Raw genomic sequence first — 19,155 nt, forward strand, 5'->3', positions numbered from 1 at the left:
TCCATTTGAAATTATTTTTCACTTTATACTCCATTTGTTTCTAATTTCCAATATGAATTTTAGTATCATCTATTGCTTTGTGAAGAGTATGCTTCTTTTCAAGATATCAATATCATAAACAACAAACAAACTATAAGTAGTAAAGGAGGAATGATTTTATCATCATCATTTACTATTTATGTGTCTAAAAGGTAAGGCAAGTAGTCTCTTTAGTAAAGCATTATAAATACTTTATATCACTAAGCCACTAGTTATTTAAAATAATTTCTATCATATTTAGCAGAGTTTAAAATATATATGTATGGTGGTAAAGAGGGAAAACTTTTTAAGCAGAAATAATATTTTATTGAGTGGAAAATGACCATTCTTCATTTAACTGAAATAAAGTTGGAAAGTTAAATGATAGGAAAGGAAATTACTTTTCAAAATTCCATTATTCATAGAAACATTTCAACTTCATTATTTGGTAAAACCACAATAGAAATTTCTATTTTATTATCATAGTGTTTGTGTGAGTGCTTTTATCTGATTGCTCATTTTTTGACTGGGATTAGTAAAAATTTCTAGAAATTATTAAGGTAACAGGTAACAACTAAATTTCTGTTTATGACACCCCTTAGGATAACATAAGATTTACTCTTCAGTGTGGCAATTTTCATATTTTTAGTAATTATTAGAATTTAATCATTAATTTTACAAAAAGAAAAAAAATATTGTCCACAGGAAAACTGAGACACCAGAATTTAATGCAGCTCATTAAAATTCTTAATAAATATACTATTCTTCTCCAGTTTATATGTCATCATGTTCTCCAAACACACATGCAGATAATCATTAAAATATATTTTGTCTAGAAGCTGAATGTAAATTCTGTTTCTTCCTACTGGGCAGGCGACGAATTCCGTTCCTTACTACTGGGGGATGGTTTACTTGAAGTCACCTGTTGACCATCTCAAGAACCAATTTTCATTCAACAGTATTTATGGAGCTGTGTTGTATGCAAAACTCTTTGTTAATAGCTAGGGAGGTAATAGGCAGGGTGGAGAGAATTCAGATATCTGACTTATGGTAATAAAATCTCTACAAAAGGCCATTACTATATTAAAATTTCAACTGTAAAATAGGGAGAGATCATACCAATATACATTGTTACACAGAGATGACAGCACCATTTATTTCAAATTAAAATTATTGAACCATGAAGGATAATAGTTTTAAATGTTTTTATACCATAAATTTAGTTTCTCTTTTCACATGTATATGAAATAGTAATAAAGCTGATTTTTTTAAATCAGTAAATAAAGCTGACTTTTTTAAAAATCAGTAAATAGAACTGATTTTTAAAAACATACCTTTCTCCTTGCTTCCCACCACTTTTGGGGTTCACAAAAACTAAAAGTGGATGAGTACCAGGAACTGGAGTGATCTAGAAGAAAAGTTGAATATGTGGACAAATTATTTACATTAGATATAAAGAGAACTCCTTGTTATTTCTACTTTATGACGTGCCAATTAGCAAATTCAAAAATATGGTTCATTTGTCCTGGAATGAGGAGATAAACAGCAGAGATAGATAATAGACACTAGATCTATTTAATAACGAATTTAAACCCTGTGCTTTATCTCCAACAGGAATACCACGCCACTAAGAACAGGGGCAGCGGGTAAGGTAGGTATAATATGAAAAGAGAATAATCTGTCAGTACTATGAGATGAAAACAGTAGGTCCACTCGCAGGACACTGAGTAAACCACCCAGAATAAAGCAGAATATAGTGGGGAAGAAAGTTAGGAAAGAAAGAGCTCAGATTATTGATCTGTCTTAGACATGATCCCTACTCCAGAGCTTTGTAGCACATTTGGAATCCATCTTCCCAGTGACTTGTGAACAAGACTCTAGATAAGATCCTTTGGGGCCACTTTTAGCCTGCGTCCCCATCTACACAACACTTCCTCAATGCTTTCTTTTCCTACTTGAGAAGCAGAATGCCAGTTAATCCAGGCTACTTGCTAAACAGGAATTCATTAAATTGACCGAGTCCCTATATGCCATGCACTTTTCATCATTATATACTTGATTTAATCCAAAAAAGTTCCTGTCCTAGTGGAGCTTATAATCTGGTAGAGAAACATGAGAAACAAATAAATATATATTTAGTAGTAAAAAGTATCACCAGAAATAAAGTAGGTAAGGTAATAGCATTTCATTGATGAGGGGGAGAAATTATCTTTTGATAGAGTAGCAAAGAACACTTGTATTTTACTCAAGTTCAATGTTAAGAGATAAGCTCTTTTAAATAAAAGTACTTCTATTCAATGTATGACTATGTAACTCCCATTTAAACATAGTTTGATTAGAACAATATTTTAATAATAAAACATGCAACTAATGTAATTCTCTAAATATTAAGTTGAAAGCTTTTAGATCAGTCTACTTTTTCAAAGTAGATTCAAAATATCCTTTATTGCTCTGGTATTTTTCCCTTAGAAAGTACCTGAAATATTCAATGAGGAGATTAAAAACAACCATTTCACCATGTCATCTTGTTTCCTTTTGCTTGTTAAACAATATGTTAAAATATCATACCAATCTATTTTCTTCTAATTCCTGTGAGATGCCATTTTTCTAATGATTATAGGCACTGAGAAATTGGTAACATCTTCAGACTGTAGGAGGAGCTTGAATAAAACATTCGCAGTTCTACTCTTATTTAACTTGTTCTCCTCACAAGCTAATCTTTCTGACTCAGTTTAACTTCCCTTTGTAAAGAGGGCACGTGGATTTTGTTTCTGATTAATCTCTCGTTCAGTTGGGAGATGAGATGGATGAGCTGAACCTGGAGTAACTTCCCAGCTCTTCTCCCCTGAATTCCATGAGCTCAATTATTACTGTATAGAAGGTGCCTCCGAGGTGAAGCCATTGTGTTACAAACTTGCAGTGTCTTCCGCTCTCCCTCATTAAAAGCTGAACACCAAAACACACCTCTGACAACTAGTATTCAGCCTCCTTTACTTCTCATTCTATTACAAATCGGGTGGAAGTCCTAGCATTTTTACATGCAAAAAAGTAACATGTGGATTTTAGTTGATCTTTTAACTTAATTTGAATTGCTAGTCCTTATTTTTAAAAGGAAGTGGCATTCTCAAGGTAAATAAAAATTTTCAGGAAAACATAAGCATCTGAACCCAAATACTAAGTTAGGGTGATCATCCAAAAATTCAACATTCAGCTTACCATTACATGAGATTACATTACATTTATTTGGGCAAATTTTCTAACTGACTTGAAAATATATTCTGGAGTGTCTTTCAGAAAGGTTTATTAATTGAAATGTTGAAAGACATAATTATGATTTATCAAAAAAAGGTCAGTAGCATGCTACAGACAATTGTGTTCTGAGGAGACATTATTACGAAGATCCCACTAGAATATAGTATAGTCTGTTGTTTAGTCACTAAGCTATATCCAACACTTTGTGACCCCATGGACTGTAGCCTGCCTGCCTGGCTCTTCTGTCTGGGATTTCCCAGGTAAGTGGGTTGCCATTTCCTTCTCCAGGGGATCTTCCCAACCCAGGGATCAAACCCACATCTGCACTGGCAGGTGGGTTCTTTACCACTGAGCAACTTGGGAAGCCCCAATATAGTCTGCAGAGGATCTCAAAATACAAAAACCTAGATGTCATTTTTAGGAGTCAGCAGATGGATAATTACATCAAATGGATTAAAAAATATGAGAGTATCTAAATAAAGAATTTAGGATAACGATGATACTCTACAAGTCACAAAAGTTAAGTACCGAGCAAATGGAAGAACAGAAATAAAACTAAGCCATCAAACTTTTCCTCACATATCCCCTTACCATAAATTAGACTTGTAAAATAATACTGTATAAAAATAAGACATTAAAAACTTCAATATTTATTTGTAAGTTATCAGAGACTACAGAATAGTGCCTATTTGACAATTATTCTAACAGATAAGTCACCTGACCTAACATAGCCTCCACTTAAGGAGCAATACATGATTCCATATCAGAACCACAGAAATTCTGGTATTATGGGATCATTTAACAATGGTGGTATTTATGTAAGAAATGTTATGGTTTCAGGCAATCAATGCTCATTTGAGCATTTCAATGCTCATTCAAAAAGCTTTAGAATTCTGCTAAACTTTGTTACTATAAAATCTAGCACACTAAATTTGGGGGCCAGGAGACCAAAGACCGTGTTTTTAGATTTGAGAGCCAAAGACCTACAGTACTACGTAGCCATTTTCAAGTCTGATGAGTTAAAAGTAAACAACTACTGTGTTCACTTATAGTCCTGAAGTAAGAAGCAGCAAGCTCTGGGACATGGTGAAGGACCAGGGAAGCCCGGTGTGTTGCAATCCATGGGGTCGTAAACAGTCAGACATAACTGAGCGACTGAACAACAAGAAGCAGCATCTTACCGACAGAGACTATAATTTGTAAATTAATTCTCATATTCCTCTTCATCCTTAGTAAAAGAACCCCAGGCTTTTAGGATTGCCTACATATGAGAACATTCTCTTACATAAACATAACACAACCATAAAAATCAAGAAGCTAGCATGATTCTGAACTAGCTTCTTTTGTTATAAGATCATTATTGAGACAACTGATGAAACTAGAGTGAGATCTGAAGATTAGATAGCACTAAGGCATCAATGTCACATTCAAGTTCACTAATTGTCTTTTGAATTGTACCTAATATAGTATTTAACAGGACAAATTTTGAATTTTTACTTTTATATAATAATTCTGAAATAAAATATAAAAGAATTACTTTGAAAACTGAATTATTGTCATCCTAAAATCTCATATGCATTTGGTTATAAATTTTAGTGGGATGGGAAGAGTAAGACAAAAATACAAATATTTTAAAAATCCTGTTGTGCATGTGTGTATGCTCAGTCATGTCTGACTCTTTGTGATGCCATGGACTGTATGTAGCCTGCCAGGCTCCTCTGTCCATGGAATTTTCCAGGAAAAAATACTGGAGTGGTCAGCCATTTTGCACTCCAGGGGATCTTCCCAACTCTTTGACCTTGGAAGTAAATATTTATATAGCACTTGAAATAAGTTCAAGTGGAACAGTATATAAAACAGATGAAAAGCAAATTACTCTGTCTGATGTATGAGAGAACCCTGATCCCGTTCTCAGCTTCCCATCGCCCCACTTTTGTGCTTGAGGTATGTCTATGGAATCCTTCTCAAAGCAGTCTTTAAAAAACAAAAACAAAACATTGGGATAGGGTAATACAGTATAGCAAAGAAAATACTGATGGTGGGGGGAATGTTCAGGAATATTTTAGAGCATGTGTGATACTTGAAATCCTGCAGAGTGGTTCTAAATTAGGTGTGAAGGCACTGCATGCAGTAAGAAACAGTTCAGACTGGATTCTCCTCTATAAAAATAAATCACGCAAGATCACATTTAGTCATATAAAGGAGCAGTTTCATTTATATATTGGAAACACTTTAGAATATGGCTTTAGGGTCAGACTGGTTTGGGATCCCAGTTCAACCATTCTGTCTACATATACTCTCTCCCTTAGCAAATTCATATGTGATGGTATTAAGTGCAATCAATATGCCCTTCTGTCCCAAATTCATATCTACTCTCACCCCTGAATTCTAGATTCATACATCTGTCTGCCCACTAAACACTTCCATTTGGATATTGAACAGCATCAGATATTTTACTCCAAATTTTATTTATCCAGACCCTCTCCATCTCAGTCAATGGCAACTCCATCATTTCAGTTCCATGGGCCAAAGTTCTTGGTAATACCCCTACTCTTCACTTCTTAATGAGACCTAATCTCCCTGTCTTACATAAATTATAGACAATGCTGATTCTCAGCCCTGACACATCTTATCTTATTCAGTTCCATATTTTCATTTATAATCGAGTACATTTTATATCTATGGAGACCAGAACTCATTTTAGAGGTTGTTATAATACCCAAAATATAGAATAGGAATTTTGGACTTAGAGACTTAAAATGACAATGAAGAGCTGATTATTAGAATCAATAAGCCTGAGGATCCCAAAGTGGACATACATATACATATAATCAAAGAAAAGGAATAAATTTGATATCCATGCTATACATTTCTGTATAGTGCATATATGCATGTTTAATTTACAGTTTTGGGAATTATAAGAATGAGATAATTGTAAATAATAAAAACAGTAGGGAAAGAGAAAAGCAGCTATGGTGGGGACAACACTAGTTCACTTTTAGATATTTCATTATAAAGGTTCCTCTTTATTTTTTGCTAAGAGTATTACAAACTATAGACTTTTTGGTTTGCAAGTGACACATTTGGAAATTTTTCTCAAAAGAATATTTAGGGACAAGGTAACATGGGCATAATACAGTTTAAACAACTGTTCTCTTTTTCTAATTGTTTGTTCTCATGTAGCTAATCATCTGTATTTTCACATCTCTTGCATGTTAAGGAATTGTTTCAATTACATTTGATCATATGTATTAAATGTAAACCTATGGTGTGAGCGATGACAAAGACGGAGTGCCTAACCACCTCTATTTGAAGTCCCCTAGGACTCGGGTTAATTAATGAGACTCATCCTAAGGTTATACATGATCTATTACTTCCTCTAATTAGAAATAATAATCCTGATCATTATGCTGGTTAGCTGGAAAGAAGTAAGATGAATGTGCTTAACTATGATTAATAGTCTGTAAGCCATGTAGATCTCTTCTGTCACTGAGTTATATGCAAACTGGGCTGCAACTCAATGCTTTTTGGTGATATATATTTTTATAACTCACAGAAAATTAATTTTCTGGAAGATCTTTTAAAATTTTGTGACAAAGAATAAGCATTTTATGATTTTAAAATTGATTACCACAACAAAAATTATTTTTACATTTTGTATGAAATAGTTATCCAATAATTTATTGTCCACTTTTTAAATATTTTCTCCCAAGTTATGTGAACACCTATGTGCATCATATTTTAGTCCATTCTGCTGAGGTGAAATAGACTACTGCATGTGAAAGTGAAGTGATTATGTAAAATATTTTTAAGATAAAAATCAAAGTGATGATGATCATAGTATTTACTTACTGATGTGTTATAAGGGCTGATGCTTTCCCTTTGCTAACCAACAAATTTACCTGACAATTTTATATGTCAAAGAAATCTATAAAAAGTTATTATCTGGTTAGAGAAAGGAAACACATACACAGAGAAAGTTAATCATCTATTGTTTTTGATGTGATTTAGTTGTAATAAGATTGAAAATTTTGCATCCTTTAGAATATAAAAGAAAATACATCTTATATACCTATGTCAGTTTAAAGTCTCTGCATGCACCATTTAATTTTGGTTTTGACGTTTAAGTAAAGACAGGTGTAACTATAGAAATATTAAGAAAGAGACTAAAGCAGTTATAATTCTAACAATTTCAAATTTTTGTTTAAAAAATTTGCAAAAGTAGTACATGGAAGAGCAAGGAGGTCAGAAATTTAGCATTTCTACACCTGTTAAAATTTGTTAACCAAGGGAACAGGGATCTCAGGAGGGTAACACAAACTCTGAGTCTGATGGCCTTCATTCTCACCTCACTGAGAGGCCCTAGGAATAATTTTACTTTAGAACATCAATGTATTCATTTTTAAAGTGGTAATAATATTTATTATATGTTGGAGACTTAAGAATTCATAATTATCTCAGATATCATTGAGAAGGATCACTTAATAGGCATAAAATATTATCACAGTGGCTAGCATATACTGTTTAACAAATGATGCATGTTTCCCATCCATGTATGTTGGAAGTATGTTGTGAAATATATTTGTGTGAAATATATTTGAATTTTAAAATGTGTGAAAAAGTCAAAATTAGGTTTCCTTTTGTTATTTTCATTGCAGGAACCCAGAGTAACTAAAGATTTAAACTCAATATCATCAATTGACCTACTAAAACTACAAATGTTGATTATTTTTCACTAAAAATTTCACAGGATCACTAAACTAAAAGTTTTTGCTATCAAAATTGTGGATACATTTTGCTTTTCGACTTCCACACCTGGTCCATGTGAGAGACAGGCTGCTGAGATGAGCGCGAACCAGGCTGCAGAGAGCAACCTTCTGGCTTCGAACCAACAGAAAGAACTAGAGGATTTGCCAAAAGACTACCCCTTGAGCACCAGTGAAGATGAAGGGGACAATGATGGAGAAAGAAAGCATCAGAAGCTTCTGGAATCAATCAGTTCACTTAATGGAAAGGATAGGCAGAAATTGGCTGAGAGGTCTGAGGCTAGTCTGAAGGTGTCAGAGTTCAATGTAAGTTCTGAAGGATCAGGAGAAAAGCTGGTCCTTTCAGATCTGCTTGAGCCTGTTAAAACTTCATCCCTGTTGGCTGCTGTGAAAAAGCAGCTGAATCGAGTGAAATCAAAGAAGACTGTGGAGTTACCACTTCAGAGAGAAGAGATTGAGCGGATCCACAGAGAAGTGGCATTCAATAAAAGCTCCCAAATCCTCTCCAAATGGGATCCTGTCGTTCTGAAGAACCGGCAAGCAGAGCAGCTGGTTTTTCCCCTGAGCAAGCCCCAGTCAGCCTTTGCTCCCATCGAACATGTGGTCAGTGGCTGGAAGGCAGGAACTCCCCTGGAGCAGGAGATATTTAATCTTCTCCATAAGAACAAGCAGCCCGTGATGGACCCTTTCCTGACTCCCAAGGAAAAGGCCTCTCTCAAAGCTATGAGCCTGGAGGAGGTAAAGATACGCCAAGCAGAGCTTCAAAGGGCCCGGGCCCTGCAGTCCTACTATGAGGCCAGGGCTCGAAGGGAGAAGAGAATCAAAAGCAAAAAGTATCACAGAATTCTGAAGAAAGGAAAGGCCAAGCAAGCCTTAAAAGATTTTGAGAAGCTGCAGAAGGTCAATCCTGCTGCAGCACTGGAAGAACTGAAAAAACTTGACAAGGCCAGAATGATGGAGCGAATGAGCCTTAAGCACCAGAACAGTGGGAAATGGGCAAAATCAAAGGCAATTATGGCCAAATATGACCTGGAGGCGTGCCAGGCTGTGCAGGAACAGCTGGCCAGGAACAAAGAGCTGACGCAGAAGGTCCGGACGGCCTCTGAGAGTGAGGAAGGGGAGGAAGGCCAGGAGGAAGAGGAAGAAACTCTTGTCCCTGACATGGTGAATGGGGTGCAGATAAAGGCAAATGGACTGAACCCCTGGATGTTGCGGAATCACTTCAGTGATGCCAAAGAGGCTGAGGTCCAGAAAGACCTGGAAGACCCTGCTGAGCCTGAAGCCCAGGTGACTTCTGAAAGTGAGGAAGAAAGAGCAGTGGTGGAAGAAGAAACTCTCTTGAAAGAATTTGAGGAAAGGCGATCACTTAGACAGAAGTCTGAGCTCAACCACATGGCGGAGCCAGTGCACAGACGTGTAACAAAGGATCCTAGCAGCCAGGAGGTGCTGTCCGAATTGAGGGCACTGTCTCAGAAACTCATCATGGAGAACCATCAGTCGGGGAAGCAAGAACTGAGTTCAGCGAGGACAGCTCAGAGAGAGGAACCTGCCAGGGAGGACGAGGAGCCTGTGTTGCTGCAGAGGCCAGAGAGAGCTCAGACTCTGGATGAGCTGGAGGGGCTGGGCAGAGAAGGGTGTGTGGAAAACAAGGAGCTTCCCAGAACTGCAGTGGAAGGGCTGCAGTTGGAGAAGAATCTAAGTAATCATATTGGTGCCCCCAAGGAGAAGAAAAGGAAGGAACAAATGATTGATCTCCAGAACCTCCTAACCACAAAATCGCCTTCCATGAAGTCCTTGGCAGTTCCCATGACTGTACAGGAGTTGGAAGATAGAGAAGAGAAAGATCAAAGGCAGATGTCAAAGGAAGCTTTTGCTGGGGATGATGTCATCAGAGACTTCTTGAAAGAGAAGAGGGAAGCTGTGGAGGCCAGTAAGCCAAAGGACCTGGACCTGACTCTGCCTGGCTGGGGCGAGTGGGGTGGTATGGGCCTGAAGCCCAGCGCCAAGAAGAGACGCCAGTTTCTCATTAAAGCCCCTGAGGGTCCTCCAAGGAAAGACAAGAATTTGCCAAATGTGATTATCAATGAGAAGCGGAACATCCATGCAGCAGCTCATCAGGTGCAGGTGCTTCCGCATCCATTCACACACCATCAGCAATTTCAAAGGACCATCCAGACCCCCATAGGATCCACGTGGAACACCCAGAGGGCCCTCCAAAAGCTGACCATGCCCAAGGCTGTCACCAGGCCAGGCCACAGCATTAAGCCTATCAAAGCGGAGGATGTGGGCTACCGATCTTCCTCGAGGTCGGACCTCTCTGTCATACAGAGGTGTCCAAAACGACTCTCCATACATCACAAAAAACATCTGGAGAATAACTGTGTGGATTGAATTGCTGAGGTAGTGACACCTTGGTGCTGGGAACTGATAACCCAGCCTCCACTGACCTGATTTTACTTACAGCTGCAAGATGATTCCAAAACAAGCTTAGCACACCGTGGGTGTAGTTAAGCCATGTTTTAGAAATAAAGGCATTTTTATCTATTTAAAAAAAAATTGTGGATAAATTTTATATTTGGGACTTTCAGTGAGATTGCTTAATACACAAGTATGCCTTTCAAAATGTGTAGACATTGATTTCCTCTTTTGATAATTAACTTCTATACTCTCTGACCAATGTAAATAATTTTATCATTCAGAATTTCCTCTTTTCACATTTGAATTTAATGATTCATAAGCAATTTTCTATTCACAATATGTTTTATTATGTCAAAAAATCAGTAATCTGATTATCAATATGTAAGCAATGATTATTGTTTTCAGTGAGACACTCAAAACAATGAAGAAGCAAGCATTTAGGCAACTACCATGTGATCTCAACTGTCCTTGCAAACTAAGGACATAAAAGACATAACCCATAGAATCACAGACAAAATAATAAGTGAAAAAGATATAAAATAATATATATCGAATTCAAGTATGTAACATACTATATCTTTGTGTAGTAAGAGGTTGGTAAATTTTCTTGGAGAACATAAAAACTGCAGCATATTCTTAAGGAAAAGAATTAGAAATTGGAAGAGAGAAACATACAGATAGGAAAACAAAAGAAAAATAACTTCAGAAAACAAAACAACAACCACAAAAACTTAATCCATAGATTAAGCCGAGTTCTTTGATTGTGTTCATGTTTGAAAGGGACACAGGTTCAATTCCTGGTCCAGGAAGATTCCACATGCCATGAAGCAACTGAGCTTGGGGGGCCACAACCACTGAGCCTGTGCGCTGCAACTGCTGAAGCCTGAGTACCTAGAGCCTGTGCCCTGCAACAAGAGACGCGGACAGTGAGAAACCGGAGCACCACAAGAGCGAGCAGCCCTGTTCTCCATCATTAGAGAATGCTTGTGCCCAGCGGCAAAGACATAGCGCAGTAAAATTAATGAGCTAAATAATATTAAACATTTAAAATAGAGATGGGAAGAAATGTTCCTCTTGATGTCAGGGACCCCTAGGGGTAACTCAGAGGTTTTTAAAGTACTAAGAGCATGATTTTGAGTTACCTGTGTTAAACTAGATACATATATGCAGTTTCAGTTTCAACTTAAAACAATGGAAGATATGGATAAATTATAATGGATTCTTTATTTTTATTATTGATTTGAAAAAAATTCCACACAGAAGAGTTCATTTTATTATTTTCTGAAAACATTTTTTCAATCAAAATGACTACCAAATAGATACAATAATATATAGGGAGAAAGCATGCTTTGAAATAAATAATGCACATATATAACACAAATATTATATTTAATAATAATTTGCAAAAGCTTCAGATTGACAAAAGATCTCTTATCAATTTGAGTTTAAATGAAGACACCATCATAAATGATTAATCTAATCAGAATGTCACTCTGTCAATCAACTCTAAAACTGACATCTTGATAAATTAATAAAAATGTTTCTAAAATTATCTACTGAACAAATTTGCACATTAAATAAATGTGTTGATAGCTGGACATATGCCCCTCTAAGAGCACCAAAGTAACAAATATGAAAGCTACTAAAATTTGGATTAAAATAATCCTACCTGTAGGCCTTGTCCATCCACAGTAACAGAGTTGGCTCTTTGCATTTTGTTCTTGTCAGTCACTTTGTTTGACTGCTGGGAACTACCCTTTTCCCTTTTCACTGTTGCTTGTCTTTCCTGTTAGGAAAAAATCTTTTATCAAAATATTGAAAATATTTAATTGCTTTACTACAAAGGCAACATAAAGAAGAATTTCATGGCTACTAACTTGGACTCAGCTTCCTAATTTGGTGTTTCTAGTGAATAATATGAAACCAGATGCTTTCTACTGGCTCAAAATATATGATAGATGCATGGCCAAAGTATCAGTTAAAGAAAGGTTGCAAAAGAAAACCAAAACATATTATCCTAGGTGCCCAATTATGACTCTGTTAAAATTTCTTAAGGACTACTAAAGCTAATCACTTTCATAAACAATGGTACAGATAATACTACAGGACTGTAAATAAATTTGTACCAAGCACTAAATTTAGTGCTTATGAATACATGCAATATTGAAAATGAATACATGATAGACCCTTAAACTACTATTGATCATCAAGAGTGACATAAAACTTAAAACACACATTCCTTCCCAGCTAACACTTATATTCACCATAACAGAAAACATTTTCATGGTTGTCTTCTTCCTGTTTCTATTTCTTCTCCTCTCACTCTTTTCAACCCAACCTAAAAAGCTTTTATTACCATTAATGTACCAGTTCACCTTTTATGCAAATCACCAATGACATGCTCATTTGCTGCACTTGTTGATCAGTCTTCAACTTCTCAATTTTTAAGCAGCATTTGACAGAATTGACCTTTTCTCTCTAGGAAATTTGCTTCAGCTGGGTTCCAGAACACTTTCCTTAGCGCTCCTCTTTACTAACTTCTCCCTAAGTCTTTTCTCTTATTCCTCCTCCAACCTTATAATCTCAACATTTAACCCTTGACCTTTCCCTTGGGCCTCTCATCTTCACTGTCTACACACACTCCCTAGGTAACTTCATTTACACCCAGGGCTTTCAACTTCAATTTGATAATGAAGCCTAAGTTTATATTCCCTGTTGAGAAAAGGAATATTCTTGCCATATCAGTAAACAAGAATATCACAGAGATCAGCAATTTCATCCCTCTAAATGTGGATTTCTGACCCCTAAGGGCAATCTGGAAGAACAATACCACCTTGCAGCCACTCCCTATGGTGAGCACTGAGGAACTCAGGGTGTGAAAAAAATGCAGGATACTGGTCCTAGATAGCTGAGATGCATATGAAAGGAATGATTTCAGTGTCCAAATTCTTGCATCTGCCCATACAGAAGAAGCTCCAAATTTCTTAACTTGAGATATATGGTTTTAATTCACAAAAATGTTTTTGATGTTCATACTACCTGCCTTTTGTTGCAAATTTCTATATAACCTGACTCCTGCCCTCACATCCTCAGAGCAGTTCTCTCAGGGTTACTTGAAATGTTGTCTCTCAGGCTTGAAGTCCTAAAAATTCCCACCAAATAAAACATAACCCTGAGCTTTTAGGTTGTAACTATTTTTTAAGTCAACACTGTTCAGAGATCCCCCAGGAGCTTAATTCCTATAAACAAATGCCCTTTCTCTCTGTCCACATAAGTATCTAGAATGCATATGAATCCTGAAACAATAAAAACTATTAAAAAGTTTCTCCCTATCCACCTTAAAAATAAATCCCAAACTGGATGATTATTCATCACATCTATCATTACATGTTTTAAGCCCCCATTATCTTATTTGCCTTAATTATTGTGGCCATCACCTTAATGAGTCAATCACTTTCCATTTTGTCTCCCTCCAGTTGATTCTCTATGTAACAGCCACACTCATCCCTAATTACTGCACTCCAGCTACACCAACCCCATCTTTGTTTCTTTTTTCTTTACATCTTTGTTTCTTGATCACAATAACTGTGCTTTTAATACAGGGCTCTCACAACCATTCTGCACTCTGCCAGACAGCTTTTCTTGCTCCTGGTCAAACATTAGACTCTATTCCTTTATATGTTTGTGTGTATGCATATTTTTTATATAATTTAAAATATTATCTATTTAATACTGGTCTTCTTACACTTTAAATCAAAGCTCCATAGAGAAATGACTTTGCTTAACTGTTTCACATTAAATCCTAGATCAGTGCCTGAAAAAAATCACTAAAAATGAATGCAGATATAAATCAATCTTAACATTCAAAAAATCAAGCAATTTAAAGTGCCTGAAATATTGTGTTGAGAAGAACTCCTAAGGCATGTCTAAACTTGATGTGAAAAACTGTCCTGATCAATTAGCAATGTCTCCCATGTGTGTTTAAAGGTCTGAGTGCCATGTATTCTCTATTACATATTCAGATACATATATACATTTCTGTTCCTATATTTGCATGTATTTTGTCAATTACTTCTCAATTACTGTCATTTAGGAAAATATTTTTAAGTGGAATTAAAAGTAAAGCTCTTTTGATATATATTAAGGCCAAATGGAACAGAAAACTTCTTGGACCAAAATAAATGCTAATCAGCATAGCCCTTTTATAGTCCTTGCAATTTCATGGTGCACTGAATATATTTTTGTGTAGATAAAAATGGCTTGTGCAATAGGAGTCCTGAAATTCAAATTCTTTGGAAACTGATGTATTTTCATATAAGCAGAATTTCTGGCAAAAATATTCATATTTTAAGGAACAGATCATTCTTTCTAAGCTTGAAAATTACATTTTGTCCACAGATAGTTAAGGGTATAATGAATAAATGAGTGAATTATAGGATGAGATTTGGAGTCAGAAATCCCAAGTGGAATCCATCTTCGCTACTTAAATACTATGTAGCCTTAGAGAATTGACTTTTACTCAAAATGGAGTTAGCAATACCTATTTCTCAAAGTTGTGTATGGCTTAAAAGAAAATGTATAAAGTTCTAATATTGTGCGTATATTAGTGCATGTGCTAAATAAATGAAAATTATTGTGAATAATGTAAAATAGGTATGGTTCTTCCATTAGGGTGCTCTTTAATATCATCATTATGTAAAATGTTTGTTATATTTTCAAATACATATATATGAAAAAGTTAACTAATTACAATAGGCATATTTTTAGATGAGTAAAGCTCAGCAACCTACATTTGAAAATCCATAGCATGTTGCACTGAGTTCAAGCATGTAATACTTGGTGGGTGTGGGGTTATTTTTTTCTGAGTTCTAACATGCAGGTAAATAAAATGTGGTAACAATATTTTGTAAAAATCTACATTGTGAAAGTTATTATTTATATATCATATATTCTGCCTTGTAATCCAACATTTTTATTTAGCATTAAATTCTCAAATGCTTGAGTTATAAGATCTAAACAAAATTTAAGTTGACTAGTCACAATGAAACTCAGCATTTGTGTCCATACTATTTATAAATGTAATTCTGGGCATTTAAAACATGTGAGTGAAAAAAATAAAAATAAATAAATAAATAAAACATGTGAGTGTATATCTGTAAAGAATTACCAAGTTATCAATTAATAGTATTTTATTCTTAGCCCATAGAGCTGGGCTTCCCTGGTAGCTTAGCGGTAAAGAATCCACCTGGCAATGCTGGATACATTTGATCCATGGGTTGGGAAGATACCCTGGAAGAGGAAATGGCAACCCACTCCAGTATTCTTGCCTGGGAAGTCCCATGGAGAGAGGAGCCTAGTTGGCTACAGTCCTTGGGGTCCCAAAAGAGTTGGGCATGACTTAGCAACAAAACAATAAAAAAGTGTATAGCTGGGGGAAATCCTGTGTGGTTGAGAATCTCTAGCTGGCAGAAAGCACTTGTTTAAGTGATTTTGTGTCTTTCTGGGGGGTCATCCCTCTGAGAAAACTGTGGACTAGACCAAACTAATGCTTTCTAGTAGCAATTGTAAAATAAAAAAATTTTAAAACCCTAAATTAACTTTTCAATTGTTAAAATTTTATTTTTAAAGTCCAGAATCATAAGAGGTATGTCACAGATTAATGAAAAAGCTTCAGTTGACTCATCAGCAGGTGAATTTTACTATATGATCTAGATAATAAAACATATTTATTCAAATACACACACACACACACCCCACCACCACCAAGAATAAAGTGGTTTCTTTGTTTGTTGGAAATATGCTTAGTGGTTGAAATTCCTAGAATTAATCAGACTGACAATTTAAAAACAGGAAAGACTCATAAACCATTTAATATTTTCCCATGGTTTTCTTTGCATTATACTCATTTTTTTCATGTTTATTTCCAAACTGTATGGAAGTCCCTCTGAGCTATTCACTATATTGTACTTAAGCAGCATAGGATAACAGGAGGGTAGTTGAATACTTTTCCCTATTTCCACTAAGAACATCTTTACTTCTTTTAGATTCTATATGAGGCACAGGAATGGTCAAGCAATTACATCTTTGAAAAATCTGATGTCCACAAAAATGTCACTGGCCCGCATTGGGGGTTGATACTCCCTGACTGGCCAAATTCTATTATGATATCTAAGAATGTTACTTCCAATGCTGAAGTTATAGAAAAATTTCAGGAAGAGCTCGCCAGCATTATTTTGCATCTTTATTCAGGATAAAATTGCGCTGTGATAATACAGGGCAGTACTTATCACTTCACCTTCAGTTCTTTTTTTTTAAGTTTTGGGGCTCTAAATCACAAACTAAATTACTTTATTATAATTAAGGTAAATTTTGTTCTGCCAGATAAATTATCCTAGATATAAAGTGTTGGAAAATTATTGCTTCAATCAATAGGAATTATTCAAACACTGAAAAGAGCTGCTTTAACCAAAAAAATGAAAGAACACAGAACATATAACTACAAAATATAAAACACAGTTATCGATATTTCAGCATTTTCAAATATCAACCATTTGTGTTTGCTATGCAGACATTTAAAACATAGAATTCAGTGTCTTCTGATCCTTAGACTCCACTAGTAGCACAACAGATCTTAACTGGGCAATATGTTCTATTAGAATTCCAAATAATCACCATCATCATAAACAGAGAAGAAAAGATGAAAAGACAATCCACAGAAAACAGAAAGACACGATAAATGAAATAAAAAGACGTCACCTTAAATATGTGCTCTAAAAAAAGTCTTTTTCTATCTCATGCTGGTTCTCAGAAGTAGAGTATTTGTAAGTTGCTGAAAAGTGCTTTCACAAAAGAGATGTTTACCACAATACTTAAGCCTGCTGTTATTGATCACTCACAAATGACAAGCAGCAAGTGATGATTACCTCAAGCATAGGATTTTCTTCTTTTTGTCCAATCTCAGCATGAGAGACAGGCAGCGGCAAAGCGCCTTGATTGGTACAAAAGCCACAAAGGGTGGGGGCGAGTTTTGCTTGCCCACCAACAGTATCCTTTACTGGAATCTCATAACCTGCTTTCTCTGCTACTGTATCACTTGCCCAAATGGTGACTTAGCCCATTCTGCCACTGGAGCTAGTCCCTAAGCATTTCCCTGAAACTCTAGGATTTTAACCTAAGGAACAGGATGTAAAAGATCTCCCTGAAGCAGGAGTGTAACCATGTTCATCAGGGTTTAAACAAGTTACAAACTCCAAGAAACTAACTTAATGACAGTTGCAAAGCTGCACCTTTAATTATCATAACCTTATTACAAGATTTAAACATGTTCCTGCTGAGAAATATTAAATCATTCCAATCATGGAGAAGGCTCAAAATCTACCATAAAGAAATGCTTAGAAGTTGCAGTGAAACACGGCTGAGTAGCAAAATAGTCTTGAATTTTTAGAAATATTTTATACAGTTTTAAGCATAGCTATGACAAATGATATAAAGATTTCCATTTCTTTTTAATTAGTTAGATACGTACTTATTCAAAAAGCAAAAAATATTTTGTACAAAGGCAAAAATATGGGCTTGGAGGTTGTATTCGAGCTTTGTCTCTGTAAAGACTTGGGCAAGTAAGTTATTTACCTCTCTAAAGCCATCCCTTAATTCATCTGTAAAATGGGAAATTTTATGTGATGATAAATTGAGAAAAAGCAGATAAAGTACTAGCATAAATTATGCACTCAGTAAATGACAGTAATTTTTAAAATAGCTAAAAAAAAACAACTCAGGCTGTTTAGTAAAGATGGGTATTGTGAAGAAGTACTTTATTTACTTTATAGTATTTTATTTGTTTTTCCAGGATGTCTCCATAACTTGGTGTGATAATCTGAGTCTTTTGTAGGAAGACAGAGGAAAACAAACGAGACAGAATCAATCCTAGTCTTAACATACCTGCAGGTGCTATTCACCAACTCAGCCTGAAGGTAAAATGTATACCTTGATCCACAGCCCTGGTTTTCATATATCACACATGATATGCATATTCTCATCTAGCACAAGTTCATACTGAATGTTAAGTATGAAAGATTAGAATTCTATTCAAGAAATTCTGATTGGAAGAAATGAAATTTAGGAATGGGAAAGTCCATGTGAAAATCATTTGGGCTGTTTACTAGCTATAGCTGGGCCACTAGAAAATTAGGTCAGGGTATATAGACCTCATGGAGAAGGCAATGGCACCCCACTCCAGTACTCTTGCCTGGAGGAGCCTGGTGGGCTGCCGTCCATGTTGTCGCTAAGAGTTGGACACGACTGAGCGACTTCACTTTCACTTTTCACTTCCACACAGTGGAGAAGGAAATGGCAACCCACTCCAGTGTTCTTGCCTGGAGAATCCCAGGGACGGGGGAGTCTGGTGAGCTGCCATCTATGGGATCACACAGAGTCGGACACGACTGAAGTGACTTAGCAGCAGCAGCAGCATATAGACCTCAACACCACTCACTCTCCATTCCCTTGATAAACCATAATAATTGATGGCCATGGAAAACTGAAGTTTAAAAACCTTTAAGTAGCTCTCTTGTATTTTCATAGTCATTGTCTCTTTCTAGCAGCTGAGTTAAAAGCTTAATTTAGTCATTTCTATGTAGCCCCCTATCTGTTTATGCAAGTTCTAAGTAGAATTTATCTTATAATTAGAACTGTGTAATTTAAT

General features: G+C 35.8%; 2 protein-coding genes across 2 annotated transcripts in view; one reads left to right on the plus strand and one right to left on the minus strand.

Annotated features, from left to right (window-relative positions):
* DGKB (diacylglycerol kinase beta) overlaps nt 1–19,155 on the minus strand; it is an 820,417-nt gene that overhangs the window by 511,191 nt on the left and 290,071 nt on the right. The window contains exons 15-16 of the mRNA XM_061165003.1: nt 12,124–12,240; nt 1,353–1,426 (exon numbers count right to left, since the gene is read on the minus strand). Coding sequence (XP_061020986.1) covers nt 1,353–1,426; nt 12,124–12,240 — 191 coding nt within the window. The remainder of the gene's footprint in view (nt 1–1,352; nt 1,427–12,123; nt 12,241–19,155) is intronic.
* On the plus strand, nt 8,072–10,427 carry LOC133072112 (U3 small nucleolar RNA-associated protein 14 homolog A-like). Its single transcript, XM_061165004.1, has one exon. The coding sequence runs from the start codon at nt 8,115–8,117 to the stop codon at nt 10,425–10,427; it is 2,313 nt and encodes a 770-aa protein (XP_061020987.1). The 5' UTR covers nt 8,072–8,114.

The sequence above is a fragment of the Dama dama genome, chromosome 18 (genome assembly GCF_033118175.1).
Source record: "Dama dama isolate Ldn47 chromosome 18, ASM3311817v1, whole genome shotgun sequence".
In the NCBI taxonomy this organism is placed as follows: Eukaryota; Metazoa; Chordata; class Mammalia; order Artiodactyla; family Cervidae; genus Dama; species Dama dama.